We start from the raw sequence: 21,254 nt of genomic DNA, 5'->3' as shown, positions 1-21,254 counted from the left end.
AACAGAAAAATTCAGAAGTTATTCTATTTCGCTAATGTTTATATTTAATTCTACTTTACTCATCATTAAACAATGCCTATAAAAGTTACTCAGACATTTGTAGAAATAATTTACTATTGACTTTATCTAACTACATGGATGTTCTGTATTGGATACAAACTTACAAACATGTATTGACAAAGTGTTCCACCCACCCGCAATCTGTCAGACTCACTACAACAATTGGTCAATGAAGTTCTGGCCAGACACAATTCCTGATTAAAGATGGCAGAAATTAAAAAACCTTAATTGGCCACGGAGATGCCATTCAGGTGCACAGCATGTTTTCCCCAGGAAGAAGGCAAATCGTCTCTCTTCCCTTGGAGTGGAGGTGGAGTACATAAGGTCCAGGGAGAAGCCCAGTTAGGTATTATTCTAGCGGAATGACAAAAGCATTCTGCCTTTCAAACAGAAAACATCATTTGTGAAAATAGTAACATATCAAAAATCTTTATAAATCCCAGTAATTTTTGGGAAAGAGTTTTTGTTCCAATGGTCAGAAAAAGAATGAGTGGGAAGAAACACTCTTATGGAAATTGCTAGAAACCTGAAAGAAAGTTAAGTTTAATGACTAATTCCTTTCATTGAGCAACAGATAGTGCTATTAAGGAAATTGAGGCTATTACCTAAAATAAAACAATAGCTATCTATGTAATCTGTCATCAGTAAGAAAGCACCAAAAAACTTTTTCTTTTTTAGTTTTTTTTTTGGGTCACACCTGGCATGTCCAGGGGATGCAACTCAGGGCCCAAGGGTTGTTCACAAAGGTGCTTGGAGGACCACGCAGTGCCAGGGCTTGAACAGAAGCCTCCTGCATAGGCCTTTTGCCATCTCCCAATCCTTTTAAGAAATTCCTTCTTTCTTTGCTTTTTCTTTTTTCTTTTGGTTTTGGGGCCATACCCTTACTCTTGGCTATGTGCTCAGGGATCACTCCAGACAGTGCTTAGGGAACCACATGCAGTGCAGGAATTTGAAACTGGGTCAGATGCAAACAAGGCAAACACCTTAACCCTTGAACTATCTTTCTGGTTGGTCTTTTCAAGGAATTCCTCCCCTATTCTAAATCATTCTCAGAATAAAAATCATTGGAGTATGGGGAAGTGGCTCAGCAGAAAAGAACATGCCTCAGTATGTACAAGGCTCTAATTCACTGGGAGGAGAGAGGGAATAAGAGAGAGAGAGAAGGAGGAAAGGAAGGAGACAAGGAGACAGGGAGGGAAGGGGGGAGGGAGGGAGGGAAGGAGGGAAGGAAGGAAGGAAGGAAGGAAGGAAGGAAGGAAGGAAGGAAGAAAGGAAGAAAGGAAGGAAGGAAGGAAGGAAATTATTAAAATAAGAGTGGAGTAAATTTAACAAAAGCAAAATAAGGTATGATATTTAATTACCCTGACAATTGTTTTAAATCTTGGGCCAGAGAGACAGTACAGGGCTTAAGGTCTTACTTTGCATACAGCTGACCCAGGTTCAATTCCCAGCACACAGTTCCCCAAACACCATAGGGAGCAACTCTCAAGCACAGTCAGGAGCATCAATGACTGTGGCCCAACCCTGTCCCCACAGCCTCAAAAGGACAACTGTTTTAAATCTGCATGAGACTCTGCCACTTTTTGTGATAAATACTATTAGAGCAATTAAATAACCAGTAGTTTACTTAAAAAAATTGTTAAAAAAAGTTAAGCAGGAAGCCTTGTCAGTATTTGGATGAAATGCTCTTCTTATTATTATTCTTATTTGGTTTTTGGTCACACCAGCAAGGCTCGGAGATCATTACTGGCACTGTCCTCAGGAATTACTCCTGGCAGGCTCAAGGACCGTAAGGGATGCCAGAGATCGAAATTGAAACCAATTGGCCACATGCAAGGCAAGCACCCTACCCACTATAGTAGGCCTCTGGCCCCAAAATACTATTTTTTAAATAATCAACAAATAAAACATTTTCCCCCCTTCCTCTCAAGTTTTTGTTGGTCATACCTGATTGTAGAGGGCCTACTCCTGGCTCTATGCTCAGGGATCACTCCTGATGGGTGCTGAGATCAAACCCAAGTTGGCTGCATGTAAGACAAATGCCTAACCCCCAGTACTATCTTTCCAGCCCATAAAACTCTTGAAAGAATTTAAAATCAACTGGAGACAAGATATGGCTCATGGTAGAGACTGGGATTTAATTCCCAGCAAAAGAAAAAAATTAGATGATGAGTAAAATCCTAAATTAATGATTTTATATTATCTCCATGGGGCATATCTCAAAGCTAATCATTTCAATACCCCAAAGTGTTTGTGGGAAAAAACAAAAAATCCTGGGGCCAAAGTGATAGTACAATGGGCAAGTCCTTTCATGGGGCTAACCCAAATGGGATCCCTGGCATCCCATATGGTCCCCTGAATACCACCAGGAGTGATTCCTGAGTGCAGAGCCAGGAGTAACCCCTGACCATCAACAGGCGTGGCTCCCCAAAACAAACAAATCCTACAATTTTGTAAAGTGACCTAATTCAGAAGCAATCTGGAGGCCAAGACACCACAATTCCTGATGCAGTCCCCTGTTCAACTGCTCAGAATGGAGGCTCCAAAAATAAGCAGGACAGACTATTAGACCCCTAGTTTCCAAGCAGAGGCGTGAGGCCAGGAGAAGATTCCCTGCTCCACAAACTATATGTAGCACACGCTCTGAGTGCAGCTGTATTACTTCCAATTATCTGAGTTGATAGGCTTTGGCACTATCCTCCAGACCCCAAGCCCACTTAATTCTCTCTGGGTGGCATCTGACCTCAGTCTACTGATGTCACTTCCTATCTCATTATACCTTGCAAAAAAACACCATGGGTAAATGTTACCTAGGAAGGCACTTTCATATCTCATAAAGGACTTTAAGTTGTTCCTCCGATATCTGTAATCAGCACATTGTAGATAAATATAAAAACAGAGAAATCAAAATAAACATTTCCCCCCCCACTGGTACTAGAGATTGAATTCAGGACCTCACACATGCAAATCATGCACTCTATCACTGAGCTACATCCCTGGCCCTTCAAGAAAACTTGTATTTTTAATTTTTTTATTTTTTTGGTTTTTGGGTCACACCCGGAGATGCACAGGGGTTACTGCTGGCTCTGCACTCAGGAGTCGCCCCTGGCGCTGCTCAGGGGACCATATGGGATGCTGGGAATTGAACCCGGGTTGACCTCGTGCAAGGCAAACGCCCTACCTGCTGTGCTATTGCTCCAGCCCCAAACTTGTATTTTTTTAAAAAAAAAAAAAAGAAAGAAAGAAAGGGAAGAAAAACAGAGGGTCCCAGAAGGTCAGCAGGCTGGAGCCACATGCTCACAAACAGGAGACCCCAATTTGATCCGGCACTGACAGAAGCAACTCCCAAGTAACTCCTGAACATCATCAGGTATGGCCCCAAACCAAAAACAACCAAAAAATATCCCACTTTGCACATTCCCTACATGCACTAGTTGCACTTTAAAAAATACTCATCATCATTTCTTTTTGTAGTCCCCTTTCATCGGGTGATACCCACCAACCCTTCCCTTAATAGTAAAACTAGACTGCTTCAATGGACCAAAATAATTTCTTCTTATCAGAAATATAAAGGCTGTACCAATTTTGAAGAATTTTTATTCTAGCACAGTGCCTTTCCAGTTATGGAATCAGAGTTCTGGGTGGAAGGGGTGGAGGGTGGTCCCTGCCACTGACCTGTGCCGGTTTTTATTCTTTCGTTTTTTATGGCTGCTGTGATGACTCCCTGAGGAAGTGGAAGAAGCAGCCTTCTGCGGTTTCACCCCCTGCACAGATCCGTCCAGATCCTCAGGGTCCTCCTGGCTGGGCTCATTTTCCTGATTGTGGAAATCTGGAGATGTATCACTTTCTGTCCCACTTCCTGGTTCCCCTAGAAGGAATAAACACAGCCCCCAAAGCATCAGTATAAATCGGATAATTTGTCCAACAGTCAGGAAAAAAAAGTTGAGCCCTCTTGTACAGAAAAAAGATAAATTGCTATCTTCAAGGTTCATACATCTAAATTGGGAAGAGAAAAAAGATACATATAGTCAAAGCATCAAAGTTACCAGAGTTGGTTAAAAAAAAAAAGGTAATCTGAAACAGTGTAACCAGAGACCACAGATCTAAGGAGAGCTGGGAGGGGAGATCATAGGACCACCATAACCTTACTGAATAAAGGTTAAACACAGAATACAGTGGTGTGGAATTGATAATTATACAAGAAGCATTCATATTACAAATAATGGGACATATCTTTTCATATTGAATTTGTAATTAGCTACTTTAATTTTTATTTCTTGAAACTCTTTTTTCTTTTTCCTCTGTGGGTCACACCCGATGATGCTCAGGGGTTTCTCCTGGCTCTGTACTCACAAATTACTCATGGTGGTGCTCAGGAACCATATGGGATGCTGGGAACTGAACCCGGGTCGTCCATGTGCAAGGCAAGCATCCTAACCTCCACAGTATTGCTCTGGCCCTTTCATGAAACTCTTAATTGAAAAGTATGAGGAAAGGGGGCTGAAATGATAGTATAGTGAGTAAAGCACTTGCCCTGCAGAAAGCTGACCCGAGTTCAATCCTGGGCACCTCATATGGTTGCCCCCACTCCCTGACTTTGACTTCCTGGCACTGCCAGGAGTGATCCTTAAGCGCAGAGCTGAGCAACAGCAAGTGAATCCCTTTTCCCCCCTCAAAAAAGGGGGAAAATATAAGGGAATATATTTTGCTTCTAAAAATATCAAAATGGGTTATATGGGCTGCAGGACTAGGAGCATATTTTATTCCTTTCATGTCTTTGTACTATAAACTTCTGGTTAGGGACTTCTCCAGATTCTTCTTTTGTTATCTTCTGAACCATGCCCAGTAGTGCCCGGGGACTACTCCCAGCAGTGCTCAGATGCTCCCTTGGGCCTGCGATTGGGACTGAATGCAGGCCTCCTGCATGCAAAGTATATGCTCCAGCACACTGAGCTATCTCTTGAGGTTTGGGAAGGGATTACAAGCTGAGAAACAGAAATATACAAGTAAAAGAGGCAGTTAGAAGAAGTCAGAAGAGAATAAATCATTTATCTCAGAAATCATGAAATCCTATTTTTAAGCACTTCATGAAAACAACAGAAGAGGGAGCTCTAGAACTATGAAGCTTAAAGAAGTACAGCGAGAAGTCTTGATTTTCTAAAGGTCAGGATACTGATTTCATAAAAATTAATCAAACATCAAAATTACTAAACCCTAGTAACAATCGTTAACTAATTTTTTTTTTTTGTTTTGGGTCACACCCAGCAACACTCGGGGGTTACTCCTGGCTCTGCACTCAGGAATTACTCCTGGCATGCTCAGGGGACCATATGGGATGCTGGGAATCGAACTCGGGTTGGCTGTGTGCAAGGCAAACACCCTACCCGCTGTACTATCGCTCCATCCTGTTAACTGATTATTTTTGGGTCACATCCAGCAATGCACAGGGGTTACGCCTGGCTCTTCACTCAGGAATTACTCCTGGCAGTGCTCGGAGTACCATATGGGATGCTGGGAATCGAACTCAGGTCGGCCTCGTTCAAGACAAACACTCTACCCGCTGTGCTATCGCTCCAGCTCCTTGCTGAGAACTCTAGGGCCTTCTCTGAATGGGGGGGAGGGGTGTGAAAATTCCCTTTTCTGCCTGAAGACACAGTAGCCTGTAGTCACACCTCACACCCTCCAACACAGAAGTGGCCCAGCTCCACAAATGAACCTCCACAAATGAAAGCCACCAAACGGTTTCCATATCTATAGCTCCTGGACTGTGTGGTCATGTATTTTCATAGTGCCGTCAGCCCAGTAGGAACACAGCAAATCTGATGGGAAACTTGCATAAAAGGCCACCAAGCTCAGTGAGCCTAAACAATAACACAGAGGCTCAACTAGCATTTAACCAGCACAGACAATGACTTTAGTAACACCACTGGGAGATATAACAATCATCACAAATTGACTCACTGGTCTAAATTTTAATAATTCCATTTGCTTTTGTATTGTAATACAATATTAAGTAAATTTATCTGTGCCTGCAAGGGGGCAGTTAGGGTGGTGGATGGGAAACTAGGAACACTGGTGGATGGAAGGGCACACTGGTGGTGGGATTGGTGTTGGAACATTTAATGCCTAAACAATTGTACTGTGAACAATACGGCAAAACATGGCGTTATAATAAAAGAAATAATTGTTTAAAAAGAATGAAGTTGGGGACTAGGAAAAGCTCAACAGGTTGCAGTACACGTTCTGCAGATGGGAGGCCCAGATTCTATCCTTGGAAGTACATGGTCTCCTGAGTGACTCTACAGGCAGAGTGGGGAGTAGCAGCACCCCGGGGTGTGACCCAACAGTCCCATTATCAAAATAAACCCATAACAGGAAAAAGTACTACAATTCATGTGCCTCACAAGGACTTGAGTTCAGAAACATAACAAAATTAGAAGTAATAAAAAGACAAAACCTCAATATAAAAATATGAATTTTTGGGGCTGGAGCAATAGCACAGCGGGTAGGGCGTTTGCCTTGCACACGGCCGACCCGGGTTCGATTCCCAGCATCCCATATGGTCCCCTGAGCACCGCCAGGAGTAATTCCTGAGTGCAGAGCCAGGAGTAACCCCTGAGCATCGCCGGGTGTGACCCAAAAAGTAAAAATATATATATATATATGAATTTTTTTGATTTTCTTAATTTTTGAGACATTTCTCAAATGTCTCAAAAGACATACAAGTCAGCTGCCTATAAGCACGTGACAAGATGCTGTTTCAGCCATTAGGAAAATACAAATTAAAACCACAGTGAGTAATCACTTCCCACACACCAAGAGAGCTCTGACAGGACAGTAACAAGTGACAGTAAAGATGAGAAGAAACTGGACTCCTCATACAATGCTGACAGATATCTAAAATTGTACAGCCATCTTGGAAAGTTTGGCAGTTTTTCGAAAGACTGAATGAACAGTTACTAAATGACCCAGCAATTTCACTACCAGGGTATACCCTAGATGAATGAAAGCAGGTTCACATGATAAAGCTTGTCAGGAATGTGTAGTAGTATTGTTCATGGTAGCCAAGTGTCCATCAACTGAAAAAATAAATAAAATGAAATATGTCCATCCATCCAGTGAATTATTACTCAGCACTAAGAAGCAGCACAAAGGACAGAGTCCTTAGTATGTACACACCACAGGCTGCAGTGCATGCTTTGTGTGTTGGAGACCTGGGTTCTATTCTGAGCACTGCTAGGAGTAGTTCCTGAGCGCTTGTCAGGTGTGGCTCAAAAGCAAAAAGAAAAAAAGGATAAGAAATACATTAAATGTATGTTTTGTATCAATTATATAATTACCATACGGGAACTGAAGAAACAGTACAGGAGTAGGGGTTTGCCTTACACGCAGCTGATTCAGGTTTGATCCCCAGTATCCCATATGGTCCCCTGAGCACCACCAGGAGTGATTCCTGAGTGCAGGGCCAGGAGTAACCCCTGAGCATTGCCAGGCGTGGCCAAGCTCCACTCCCACCTCAAGTAAATTAAAATTATCATATGATCTGGCAACCCCGCACTTCTGGGTATCTATTCAGAAAAGCTAAAGAGATCAGTGTTTCTCAAAGTAGGGGATACAGCTCTCTTGGGGTTGCTGGAACAACCCCGGGGTAGTAGTAGCCTCAGGTGCAATTCCAATCGGTGGGGAGAGAATGTGAGTGTTAACAGTTAATTCACTTAATTAAGATTTAAATAATCTTAAATCTACCTTAATTGCTGAGCTATGTTTTCTGAAAAGGGAGCAGTGAGCCAAATCAGTTTGGACTCCTTGGTCCAGAGGCTCTCTGAACTGTCATATAACATTATTTCCAAAAAGCGAATGCTGAAACAACCTAAATACCACTAATAGATGAATAGATAAATAAGGTGTTTATATGCAATGGAATATATTAATCAATTTTTTTTGGTGGAAGTGGAGGTTGGGGCCACACCCAGTGATGCTCAGGGACTACTCCTCTTGGTGCTTGAGGGAACATATGGGATGCTGGTGACTGAACCTGAGAGAGCCACGTAAAAGGCAAGCGCCCTACCTGCTGTACTATTATTGCAGCCTAAGATTTCTTTTAAACGACAACAAACAGATTGAGGGGCCAGAGGAGAGACAGCAAGCAGGTAAGATACTTTGCCTTGCAAGTGGCCAATCCAGGTTCTTTCCCCAGAACTACATTCAAGCACCACCCAGAGTGAGCTAGGAGGAAGTCCTGAGGCACTGCTAGGTATAACCAAAGAAAACAGAAACATGGGGCTGGAGAGAGAGCACAGCCAGTAGGGCGTTTGCCTTGCACGCGGCCAACCCGGGTTCGATTCCCAGCATCCCATATGGTCACCCAAGCACTGCCAGGAGTAATTCCTGAGTGTATGAGCCAGGAGTAACCCCTGTGCATCGCTGGGTGTGACCCAGAAAGAAAAAAAACAAAAAACAGAAACAAAATAATAAAGGAATAATAAATTAGACACCTACAAATCCATAAATTTTGAATCAGTGAGATAGCTCAAAGAGCCATCTTTGCAAGCAGGAGTCCACTGATCCATAGCCACATGGACCCCCTGAGGACTCAAAGAGCTAGTACAGAGGTTAAGGCACTTTCTTGCACACAGGGTACCCTGATTCAATCCCAGCACCACACAAGTTCCTCAAAGCCCTGACAGGAGTGACTTGTGAGGGCAGAGCCAAGAGTAAGCCCTGAGGCAATGGGTATGCCCCAAAAAGAAAAAAAAAAAAAGGCCCACATATGGCCCCCTGAGCACTGCCAAGGGTTATTTCTGACCACAGAGCCAGCATTGGTTCCTGAACGCTCTCGGATGGGACTCAATCCACCAATAATAAAAATAAAATAAAAATCATCATTTGGGGCCTAAGGATGTACCTCAGTAGGGTACACACTTTTCATGTCAAGTCCCAGGTTTAATTCCCAACACTGAAAAATAAACTACTGTGGCCGGAGCAACAATACAGCAGATAGAAGTTTGCCTTACATGTAGCCAATCCAGGTTTGATCCCCAGCATCCCATATGGTTCCCTGAGTACGGGATTCTTAATATAATACAAAAGATGGGGTTAAGGCATTCACCTTGCATGCTGTCAGGCCTAGTTCAATCCCCAGTCCCAGTATGGTCCTTTGACTGCCACAGAATGATCCCTGAACACAGAGCCAGGAGTAAGCCAGAGAAGACAAAGTCAAGAAAATAGGGTATGAATCAGCATTGATCATGATTTGGTGGGCTGGGAGCAGTGTGATGGGCATTCTTTATTTTATAGTCTGTATTTGTAGGGTTAAAATTTATTTAGGGCTGGATAGTACAGGAACTAAGACTCTTGCTTGCAGATAGCTAAGGTCCCCTTATAACCACAAAGAGTGATCCCTGAGCATAGAGCCAGGAGTGTGCCCTGAGCACTGCCGGGTGTGACCCCTAAACAAAAATAATCAAAATTCACTTTAATAGAGTTAAAAGGTATTATTTCCTTCCCTTCTTTCATAGCAAAGATAGCTTTAACAAGTCCTCAAGTTATGCCTGTGAATGGAAAAATGGCAAGATTTCAAGGTGATGACAACAGTCTAAAGTATTTTCAACACAAAGAATAAAATTCTTGATTCCCTGATTCCCCAAAATGCCAACATTCAACTCAATTCTGATACTAATTTCTGGAGTTCGGGGAGATCCCACAGGTTAAGAACCCAAGTCTAGGGGCTGGAGTGATAGTACAGTGGGTAGGGCATTTGCCTTGGACACGGCCGACCCAGGTTCAATCCCCGGTATCCCATATGGTCCCCCAAGCACTGCCAGGAGTAATTCCTGAGTGCAAAGCCAGGAGTAACTCCTGAGCACAGCTGGATGTGACCCAAAAAAAGAAAAAAAAAGGAGAGAAAAAAAAGAAGAACCCAAGTCCACAAGAATGCCCTCTCCCTTCAAAGACCAGTCCTAAGTCCCAGATATCCCATACTCCTTTCTTTTGGAGGGGAGCACTGGGGAGCACATCCAGAGGTATTCAAGGCTTACTTCTGGCTGTGCTCAAGGATTACTCCTGGCAGTGCTCAGGAGACCATATGCAGGGGATTAAACCCAGGTCATCCAAATCTAAGATAAGCACCATACCGGCTATAGTATGTCTTCAGCCCCATAGTCTCTCATACTTTTAATAGATCAGCAATTAATCAAGGATATCCATGACATCATTCTCAAGTTCAACAATTCACTAAAATAACTTCATACTCAGGAGCATATTTTACTTAGAGTTAATAGTCTCTAATGAAGGCAATATGTAGGGACTGGACAGTTGGTCCAAAGGGCTAGAGCACAGGCCTTACATAGAGAAGTCCCATCCCTGGCACTGCTTGGTCCACCCCAGCTCAGTCAGGAACAACCCTCAAGTATCTTAGTACCTTGCCAAGAATGGCTCCCACCTCCCAGCCCACCCCCATACTCAAAGTAACAATGAAAAATAAGGACTACGTTTCGGTTGTCAACTGAACAGATGCAGAGTTGTAAGGTTATATGGGAGAGGAGTGGATGTGCAAGGTATCTCTGAACAATACCACCCTCCAGCTCTCACGGTCTACCAGCAGAGACTCAAAAGTTTTTATGGAAGTTCCATTACGCAGACATGAGTCATTCACCATTGATGATAAATTCAATTTCCATCCCCTTTTCTATCCCTGCAAGCTTGCATGGCAGGATTGACAATTTTACTTTCCTTGGTTTTGGTCCACATCTAGTAATGCTCAAGGGCTACTCCCAGCTCTGTGCTGGGGATCACTCCTGGCAATGCTTGGGGGTTCATGTGGTGCTGGGGATGGAACCTAGGCCTCCTATATCAAAGCCTGTATCAAAGCCTGTGCTCAGCCCATTGACCCATCTCTTTGTCCCTGAAAGTTCTGATCTAACCAAAGCTTAACTTTCCTGGTAACCAGGGGCTGGAGCAATAGCACAGTGAGTAGGGTGTCTGCCTTGCATGCAGCCACCCGGGTTCGATTCCCAGCATCCCATATGGTCCTCCAAGCACCACCAGGAGTAATTCCTGAGTGCAGAACCAGGAGTAACCCCTGTGCATCCCTGGGTGTGACCTAAAAAGCGAAAAACAAAACAAAACCACAAAACAACCTTTTCTGGTAACCAGCCCCCATCCTGAAGCTGCCTAGAGGTTTCCAGTCACTAGTCATGTCATATGTTAATCATTCTTTTACTAGGATTTTAGTATTTGCCAAAAGAGATATGAGAGGAAAGGGTAAATAAGTTATTTCCCATGATAGCATATTGGGCTATCTTTATAAAAACCTTATGATATAGTAATGACAATGGGACACTGTCATTCAGAAATAAAAACTCCACTACTTGGAAATGGAGATAGGGTAAGGAACTTGCCTTGCATGCAGTCAGCCCCAGTTCAATCCTTGGCACTGCATAAGGACCACTGAGTATCAAGTGCACTCTGAGCACAGGGCCAGGAGGAAGCCCTAAACACAGACGGCTGTGGCCCAACTCCCAACCACCCCTCCAGAAATAAAACCCCCTCCACTACAAGGCCAAAAAGATAGCTCAATGCACTGAGCAGATGTTTTGTGTGTAAGAAGCTAGAATTTAATTGCTGGCACCACATGGTCCCCTAAAGCACTAACAGGAGAAACCCCGAAGCAATAAGCAAAGAGTAGCCCTGAGCAGTGCCAGATGTGGCCCCCAAACAAAATAAAGCAAAAGTCCTTTACGTGTGTGTATGTTTGCACACACACACACACACACACACACACACACACACGCGGAAGTTTATTGTGATATGTTCATGGTGGGGAAAACGGAGACAATGTGAATACTCATCAAGAGGAGCCAAAATCAGATATACTCCAAAATACTATGGAGTATTTTCAGCTTTTGTAAAGAATGTGACAAAGAACTGGAACACAAGATTTGCACGTGGGAACCCCAGATTCATTCCCCAGCAATAATGGTACTCCATGTATTACCAAGAGCAATCCCCAAGAACTGCGCACCACTGAGTGTAGCCGCCCAAACCAAAATGGATAAACAAATAATAACAGTGCAAGGCAATCACTAGACCCAACCCACATGCCCCTCTCTCAGCACCTCCAGGTATACCCCTGGTGGTCTGAGAGCACCGAGTCCAAGCAGCACCATAATACTGGCAGAGCACTAACCTGTCAGGCAACAAGGTTGCTGAGAGTGATCTCCTCAGCACCCCCATGAGAAGCCCCCCACCACAAGAGGAATGTAAGGTGATAATAATGGCTGAGTCCTCTCTATGGGGCTGGAGCGATAGTACAGCAGGTAGGGCATTTGCCTTGTACATGGCTGACCCAGGTTCGATCCCCAGCATCCCATATGGTTCCCTGAGCACCGCCAGGAGTAATGCCTGAGTGCAGAGCCAGGAGTAACCCCTGAGAAGCACCAGGTGTGACCCAAAAAAAGCAAAAAAAAAAAAAGTCCTCTCTATAAGCCAGATACTACTGTACAGAGCTTAAATATACTAATACAACCTTGACAAAACCCTCTACCATTAAACCTGCCAAGTTCACACATGAAAATAAGTTAAAAGGCATATAATATGCATAGTTAGATCCAAAATCTACTTCGAAAACCTTCAAGGCGGGCTGGAGTGTTAGCACAGCAGGTAGGGCATTTGCCTTGCACGCGGCCAACCCAGGTTTGATTCCCAGCATCCCATATGGTCCCCCAAGGAGTAATTCCTGAGTGCAGAGCCAGGAGCAACCCCTATGCATCGCTGGGTGTGACCCGAAAAGCAAAAAAAAAAACAAACAAAAAAACTTCAAGGCACACTCCTTGTTGTTTTTTTTGGGGGGGGGCTACACCTGGCTCAGGGTGCTCAGGGCTTACTCCTGTCTTTCCACTCAGGAGTCACTGCTGGCAGTGCTCAGAGGACTATATGGGATACCAGGGATTGAACCTGGGTTACGTGAGTGCAAGGCAAATATCCTACTTGCTGTATCAACCCCCAAAGCACACTCTATTTTAGTGTCAATCACACCCCAGGTAGTTATGAAATTTCTCTTTACTTTATGGCTCTCTCTCTCTCTCTCTCTCTCTCTCTCTCTCTCCTCCCTCTGTTTTATGTCCTAAATAAAACTATTTATGTCACTAAAAATAAATGAAAGTTATATTGAAAAGTCTTCAACTTTAGGAGGATGGAGAGAAAGTACAGGAGTTAAGGCACTCGGATTGCATGCAGTCAGCCCCAGTTTGATCCCAGGCATCACACATGGTTCCCCTGAGCACTCCTAGGACTGATTCCTGAGTACAGCCAGGTGTAAGCCAAGCACCACTGTGTATGGTCCAAAAAAAAAAAAAGAAAAAAGTCTTCACTTCTATATGGTGTAATATGTGTGCATCTGTGCATGCTCTCACACATGTATATCCAGAAAGATGTATTAGGATAATATCAGGTTAATGCTGGTTATCCCATAAGGTTGTAACTAAAGTAGAATAGGAGATAATTAATCTTTTTCATATATACCTTTGAATAATTTAGCTTTGTATAATGATAATGCATTACTTTCCAAGTGTGTGTTTCTCTTTTAGTTTGATTGTGCCAGGGATTAAACCTGGGGTCTCATACATATGCAATTTAAGACTATTTGCATATATGAGGCATGAGCTCTACCTCAGCCCCTATTGTGTTTTTTGGTTCCTAAAGCTAATTAACTATCAATGTTTGTTTTTGTCTACTCTTTTATTTCATCTGTTTTTGGGCCACACCCGGTTGTGCTCAGGGCTTCCTCCTAGCTCTGCATTCAGTGATCACTCCTGGAGGTGTTCAAGGGACCATATGGGGTGCTAGGAACTGGATCCGTGTCAGCTGTGTGCAAGGCACGCATCTTCCCACTGTACTATCTCTCTGGTCCTGTATTTATCTATTTATGGAAACATTTGTTCAAGGCTGTAGGTCTAACTTCTGTACTTTATGAATCCTTGAGTGCTGCCTGGTGTGGATTGACAGGCCCCAAATACCAACAGATATGCCCCTTCCTGAATACAAATGGTGGGTGTACTAGCTGGAGGAAATCAGTTAAGGAGGAATGAGAACACAAAAGCTTTGGGCGGAAATAGGATAGTAGAAGGAGTATGAGACTAAAAGTGAGGCACAGAGGCTGGAGAAATAGTACAGCAGACTGGGAGCTTGTCTTGTATGAGGCTGACCCAGGTGACTCAGGTTTAATCCCTCATATCACCTATGATCTTCTGAGCACTGCCAGGAGTAAGTCCAGAAGCACTGTCGGGCATAGACACCCCACCTCCAGACAAAGGTTAGAAAACAGGTTAAAAAAAAGGCAAGTGAAATTTATTAATATAGCTTTGTTGTAATTCCATTAAAGACACCGATGAATATGGGGCAGGAGAGAGAGTACAGTGGGGAGGGCGCGTGCTCTGCATGCAGCCAATCAATCTGGGTTTGATTCCTGGTATTCCATATGGTCCCCCAAGAACCACCAAGAATGATCTCTGAGCGGAGAGCCAGGAGTAACCCCTAAGCACCACTGGGTGTGGACAAAAACAAAAAGACACTGATGAATAAAGCCAATTGCTCATTTTAAGCTAGATGCCATCCATGTATTAACTAAACTGGTAAGTTAGTCATTTTCTTTTTTTTTTTTTTTTTTGCTTTTTGGGTCACACCCGGTGATGCACAGGGGTCACTCCTGGCTCATGCACTCAGGAATCACCCCTGGCAGTGCTCAGGGGACCATATGGGATGCTGGGATTCGAACCCGGGTCGGCCACGTACAAGGCAAATGCCCTACCCGCTGTGCTATCACTCCTGCCCCAAGTTAGTCATTTTCTATATGTGCAAATATAGAAAAAAAAAAGTATATAGGGCTGGAGAGAGAGTACAGAAGGTAGGAACTTGTCTTACACACAGCTGACCCAAATTTGATTCCCAACACCCATATGCCCCCTCTCCCCACCAATCCCCACCAGAGTGATCCCTGAGCAGAGTGATCACAGGGAGCCAGGGAGCCAGGTGTGGGCTCCCCCACCCCCAAAAAAGATGAATAAAAAAATCCAAGCTTTTGGGGGTCAGAGAGAGAGCACAGTGAGTAAGGCACTTGCCACACACATGCCCAACACGGATTCAACCCCTGGCACTTCACAGGGTCCCCCCATAAGCATTGGCAGAAGACCTGAGCACAGCTGGGTATGACCCCAAAATGAAAAAGAAATCAAAGCCTTTTGAAGAATTCACCTGTGTTACCTCTCTAAAGAGGCAACAGCAGAGGCTGTAACTGACATCTCAAAGTACTGATCACTGTATCACTATCATCACTGTTCCTCATTGATCTGCTCGAGCGGGCACCAGTAACTTCTCCATTGTGAGACTTGTTGTTACTGTTTTTGGCATATTGAATATGCCACGGGTAGCCTGCCAGGCTCTGCTGTGTGGGTGAGATACTCTCAGTAGCTTACTGGGCTCTCCGAAAGGGTCGGAGGAACCAAACCCAGTTCAGCCGCTTGTAAGGCAAATGCCCTATCACTGTGCTATCGCTCCAGCCCAAAGTACTGATAAAGATGTTAAGTATCATGGAGTTAGAAAAGAAAGTAAATTATTCAGATAAATCTTCATTAAAGGTGGAATTTTAGGGTTTTTTTGTTTTTGTTTTTGGGTCACACCTGGCGTTGCACAGGGGTTACTCCTGGCTCATGCGCCCAGGAATCACTCCTGGCAGTGCTCAGGGGACCATATGGGATGCTGGGAATCGAACCCAGGTCGGCCACATGCAAGGCAAATGCCCTACCCGCTGTGCTATCGCTCCAGCCCCGAAGGTGGAATTTTAAATGAGCCTTTAAAAAAAAATAAATGAAAGTTTAGTACTAAAAAAGCAAATGCAAAAAAACAGACAGAAAACACAAGGTATATTTGAGACAGAGGTATCAAAAAACAAAATTTAAACACAGAACTTGATAAGTGAGAAGTGACAGGTTACAAGGAGGCATAAATGTTAGATGAAGCGATTTTATATCTAGGGAGAAAATGCAAAGTAATGTTTGAGGGCTCTTACTTATTTAACTTTTCCTGAACCTTGAGCCTGTTTCCCAATTTGTAAAACAAAAATTCTTTTTCTCAGGTGATGAGTAAGTTATGGATAAGTCAGTGGACTAGGTACTGAGGCTATAACAATATTTCCTGCTTTCATAAGTATATAACCTACAGCTATCCTCAAGTGGTAGCATTAGGCTTAAATGAGGTAATGTAAGTCAAGTGTTAGTTTTTGTGTCTGGGGCGTAGTGAGCACAAAGAAGTGACATCAAACAATAACATTTATTTCGTTCTCTACACAACCCACTTTAGGATTATTACACTAGAACTGGTTTATAATAGGGACTGGAGGCAGGGAGACTAGATAAAAAATTGTTGAAATATGTGAGCCCACAAAGTAATAACAATCTTCTTTCATTGCCTTATAGAAGTAAAAGATGGGTAATAACAAAATATTACCCCATTTTTAAGTCAGTCAACTGGATAATGCCACCACCATGAGAAAACACATAAGCTGGTTTCCCACTGACATAAAAGTGAGTAATGCACTTTCAGAGCAAACAACATCAGCCTTTGATTAATTAAGCTTAATAAATCTACAACTAAGGCACTCTATTAATTAAAAAAAAAATAGCAGTATTAAATAGTGCCAAGGCAATAACTTCTGGCCAGCACAAACATTTTAAAGAAGGCAAAGAAGATGTCCTGACAATGCTTCATATAGTGGTTACTTACCCACACGAATGGTGTCAATATCGAAGAGACCTGGTTTGGTGAAAGCTTCAGAAAAGTCCAGTAAAACAAAGAGCAGAGACTATGCCAATCCCATAAAGGAAACTGGATAAAATCTGCCTGTTTTGTTTTGCTTTGCTCTTTTTATAAAAATACACAATGCTTCACCAAATTGCATGAAATTCCCCACAGGAACCATGCTAATTCACTCTATCATTCTAGTTTAGCTACATATGATATACAGCCAGAGGAAGCACAAATTCATTTTTGATTTTTTTTTTTGTTTGTTTTTTTGGGTCACACCCGGCGATGCACAGGGGTTACTCCTGGCTCTTTCACTCAGGAATTACCCCTGGCAGTGCTCAGGGGACCATATGGGATGCTGGGATTAGAACCTGTGTCGGCCGCGTGCAAGGCAAACGCCCTACCCGCTGTGCTATCGCTCCAGCCCCACAAATTCATTTTTGAGAAAAATGTTTAGAATGGCTTAAAAGTAAAATGCCCAAAGTGTAAAACTTTAAGATTCTTGAGATTTAAGAATATTTAAGTTGGGGCCGAAGCGATAGCACAGCGGGGAGGGTGTTTGCCTTGCACGAGGCCTACCCGGGTTCGATCCCCAGCATCCCATATGGTCCCCCAAGCACTGCCAGGAGCAATTCCTGAGTGCAAAGCCAGGAGTAACCCCTGATCATCGCTGGGTGTGACCCAAAAAGTGAAAAAATATATATATATATATATATATATATATTTAAGTCAAAATTCTAAGGGAAAGAATTTTACCTCATTGCCACTGCAGATCAAAACCAGAAGTCACTGAACCAGAGTTACAGAAATTCTGAGATATGGGAGAGATTCCATATACAAAAGAAAAGGAGAGATAGGCAAAAGAGACTGTCCCTCACTGGAATCAAATCTCAGTTTTGAATCACCTGAGTCTTTTAGGGACACTCAAGTTTTTTAAATTTATTTTCTGGGGGGGTCACATCCAAAAAGTAGCGACATGGCTACTCCTGGTTCTGTGTTCAGGGGTTGCTTTCAATGCTGTTTCTGGACTGAACCCAGTCTCCCTCACACAAAGTAAGTGCTCAGCCTATTGAACTATCTCTCTAACCCTGGGATTCTCAAGTCCTGAACTTGATTAAATAGATTAAACAGGTCCAAAAAGAGAAGAGCACATGACAGGCACCAAGTTCAATTCCCAGCTCCCATGGGCCCCAGAACTCAGCCAGGGTAACTTAGTAGTCCCCAAGTATAACCAGCAGTGTGGCCCCCAGAACCTCCAGAATCATTGATTTGGCCCTAATTAAAAAAAGAAAACATAAAAGTATATCTTCTCTAGATGATGGCACCTTCTTCCTCAATCTCAAATTATCCTATCAATACTGCTAATAACAATAAATAGTAGTACGCAGTGAAAAACACTACACACACAGGGATATTAGGAATTAAGAGTAATGACCAGCAGAGGGAACAGACTACAGAAACAGGTCTTAAAAAACTTCAGCAATTGAAAGAAACAGACTATAGGAAAACCATACTCTCCTTGCTTAAGGAGGTAAAAGACAAGTTTAAGAATAATTGTGATGGGGGGGCTGGAGTGATAGCACAGCGGGTAGGGTGTTTGCCTTGCACGCGGCTGACCCGGGTTCAAATCCCAGCATCCCATATGGTCCCCTGAGCACCGCCAGGGGTGATTCCTGAGTGCATGAGCCAGGAGTGACCCCTGTGCATCGCCGGGTGTGACCCAAAAAGCAAAAAAAAAAAAAAAAAAAAAGAATAATTGTGATGGGGGTTCAGTGCCGCCAGCAGATCAACCTGTATGCGTGGGGTGAGTGCATCAGCAGCCTGATGATACCTTCAGGCTTCCTGATACCCCAAAACTGCTGCTGTGTCTCTGGCCAGACCCAGTAACTCAGGACCAAGTTTCCTGAGAAATTAAACAACCAAAAGTTAGGTGTGTGGGAGCCACACCCACAACCCAGCTCAGCTATACAAGCTCACTATCAGCCTTACTTCAGACTCATAAATCTTGAAAGAGATAAAAAGCCACAGTTAATCTCGAACCCAGGCAAGGCTGAACAGACCAGGGTAAATAAGAGGGAGTCAAGTCAGCCTGGTGCCTTCCCAAGCAGAGTCCCTGGCAGCGACCCACAGTCCAAAATCGCCGCCATGCCCCTGGCCAGACTCCACCACCTCAGAACATACGTCACGAAGATATTAACCTGTTGAAAATTCGGGTATTCGAGTTTTGTGACTGAAATCCCAGGCTTTCTCGGAGCTGGGATGGGCTACCAGCCCCCACTTCTCTATACACCTGGAAGCTCTGGCGTCATCCCCACGAACCAACTCCAGTGCCTCATGTAAAGCTCTTCTACCAGCCTTGCTGCAGGGACCCATAAATAAATCTCGAAAGATTTATTTCGAAGAAAGCTGTAGTTAATCTCGGGCCCATGCAAGGCTGAACAGACCAGGATAAATCGAAGGGGGGATGGGGTAGGGTGGGTTAGCCTGGTGTCCGTCCAAGCAGAGTTCCTGGCAACCACTTCCACAATCCAAATTAACCACCATACCCCGGGCCTGGCTCCACTATCTCAAGACAGACCTCACTGAAATACAATCTGTTGATAATTCAGATATGCGGGTAATTAAGATAATTCAGATATTTGTGACTGAAACCTCCAGGCTTTCTCGGGGTAGGGATGGGCTACCCACCATACCTCCCTTTATCTCGGAAAGACTCAGCAGCCATGTCCTGAGCATTGCTGGGTGTAGCCCCAAAACAGAATGAAACAAAAAAGAACATACAAGTACAATCTGTTTATAAGATCAGAATTTTCTAAAATTAAGTTGGATACACAGGAATTTATTGGGAAAGTTTGAAATTTTCCATGATAAAAGCCTTTTTTTTTTCCACTTTTTTTTTTTTAACCTCAGGAAGTGAAGCAGTCAGGTCTACACCCCAAAGCTGCCAGTCAGTTAAAAAAGCTACCAGCCTTACCTTCCCGATAAAAATACTGAACACCCTGAACAAACACCATCACCTTAGTACCTGTATTGCAAACCATAATGCACAAAAGGAGAGAGAAAGAAGAAATGTGCACTGGTGAAGGGATGGATGTTGGATCATTATATGAATGAGACCCAATCATGAACAGCTTTGTAATGGTTTCTCATGAATAGTCAATAAATTTCTTTTTTAAATCATGGCTTGAGGCAAGATCTCTAATAAAAATGTCCTCACTTAATGTTTTTACTGTTCCTTTGCAGGAAAAAATAAAACAATAACTGTGAATACATTTCCAGAAAAATTACACAGCATATTTTAAAAATAATTCAATAGAATTTCTGTAAAAATTTAAAGCTTAGGGCTGGAGAAACTCATGCTCAACAGGCTGGAGCACATGCTTTGCGTGCAGGAGAGGCAGTACAGGAGGTAAGGTGCTTGCCCTGCATATGGCCAACCCTAGCACAGCATATGGGTCCCTGAGCATCTCGGGGTGTGACCCAAAGCCCTGCCCCCACCCCAATTCAGAAATCAATTTAGAGATAATAATTAATGTCATTGAGTAGTTTTAATTTACAAACTACTAAAGTGCCTTTTTAAAAAAATACTGTTCCAGTGCCAACAAAAGAAACATCACACAAGACATATGATCTAAGGGAAATATAGACCACCCGCCACCCCCCAAATACAAAAAAGCAGGTTGTATTTCAAAGTGATTCATCACACAAGAAGAACATTCAATATAGCTACACAGAGTTTGACTAAAAAAGATAAATGTAGGGGCTGGAGTGATACCATAGCGGGTAGGGCATTTGCCTTGCACGCGGCCGACCTGAGTTCAATTCCCAGCATCCTATATGGTCCCCCGAGCACCACCAGGAGTAATTCCTGAGTGCAGAGCCAGGAGTACCCCTGTGCAATGCCGGGTGTGACCCAAAAAGAAAAAAAAAAAGGTAGATATAGAGATCTATATCCTTAGAAATCAGAATAGAATATGACTTCCATATAGAAAATGGTACAATTTCTCTACAAAATACATACTATTTTCCTTTTTATATTTAAGAACATACAAGGCCAGAGAGATAGTACAGCAGGTAGAGTGCTTGCCCTGCACGAGAATGATTCATTTTCTATCCAGCATTCCATAGAGTTGCCTGAGCACCACCAGGAGTAATTCCTGAGTGCATAGCTAGGAGTAACTCCTGAACATCGTTGGGTAGAGCCCCCAAAAAAGAACAAAACAAAAAAAGAACATACAAGTACAATCTGTTTACAGGATCAGAATTTTCTAAAATTAAGTTGAATACATAGATATTTTCCATGATAAAAGGTTTTTAACTTAAAAAAAAATCCCTAAAACATAAAAGAAGTGAACATATCTTTGAGTCACCCTCATGTAATAGAAAAGAAGGGGAGC

General features: G+C 43.2%; 1 protein-coding gene across 3 annotated transcripts in view; it reads right to left on the bottom strand.

Annotated features, from left to right (window-relative positions):
- The window catches only part of MEAF6 (MYST/Esa1 associated factor 6), a 31,966-nt gene that overhangs the window by 4,405 nt on the left and 6,307 nt on the right, over window positions 1-21,254 (bottom strand). For all 3 annotated transcript variants that reach the window (XR_008630275.1, XR_008630276.1, XM_055139865.1), the window contains exon 5: window positions 3,736-3,928. Coding sequence is in view for 1 of the 3 variants with exons in the window: in XM_055139865.1 (XP_054995840.1) it covers window positions 3,736-3,928 (193 nt within the window). In the remaining 2 variants the exon portion in view is untranslated. The remainder of the gene's footprint in view (window positions 1-3,735; window positions 3,929-21,254) is intronic.

The sequence above is a fragment of the Sorex araneus genome, chromosome 5, assembly GCF_027595985.1.
Source record: "Sorex araneus isolate mSorAra2 chromosome 5, mSorAra2.pri, whole genome shotgun sequence".
In the NCBI taxonomy this organism is placed as follows: domain Eukaryota; kingdom Metazoa; phylum Chordata; class Mammalia; order Eulipotyphla; family Soricidae; genus Sorex; species Sorex araneus.
The sequence above is the reverse complement of the archived record's forward strand: the minus strand, read 5'-3'. Positions and strand labels throughout refer to the sequence as shown.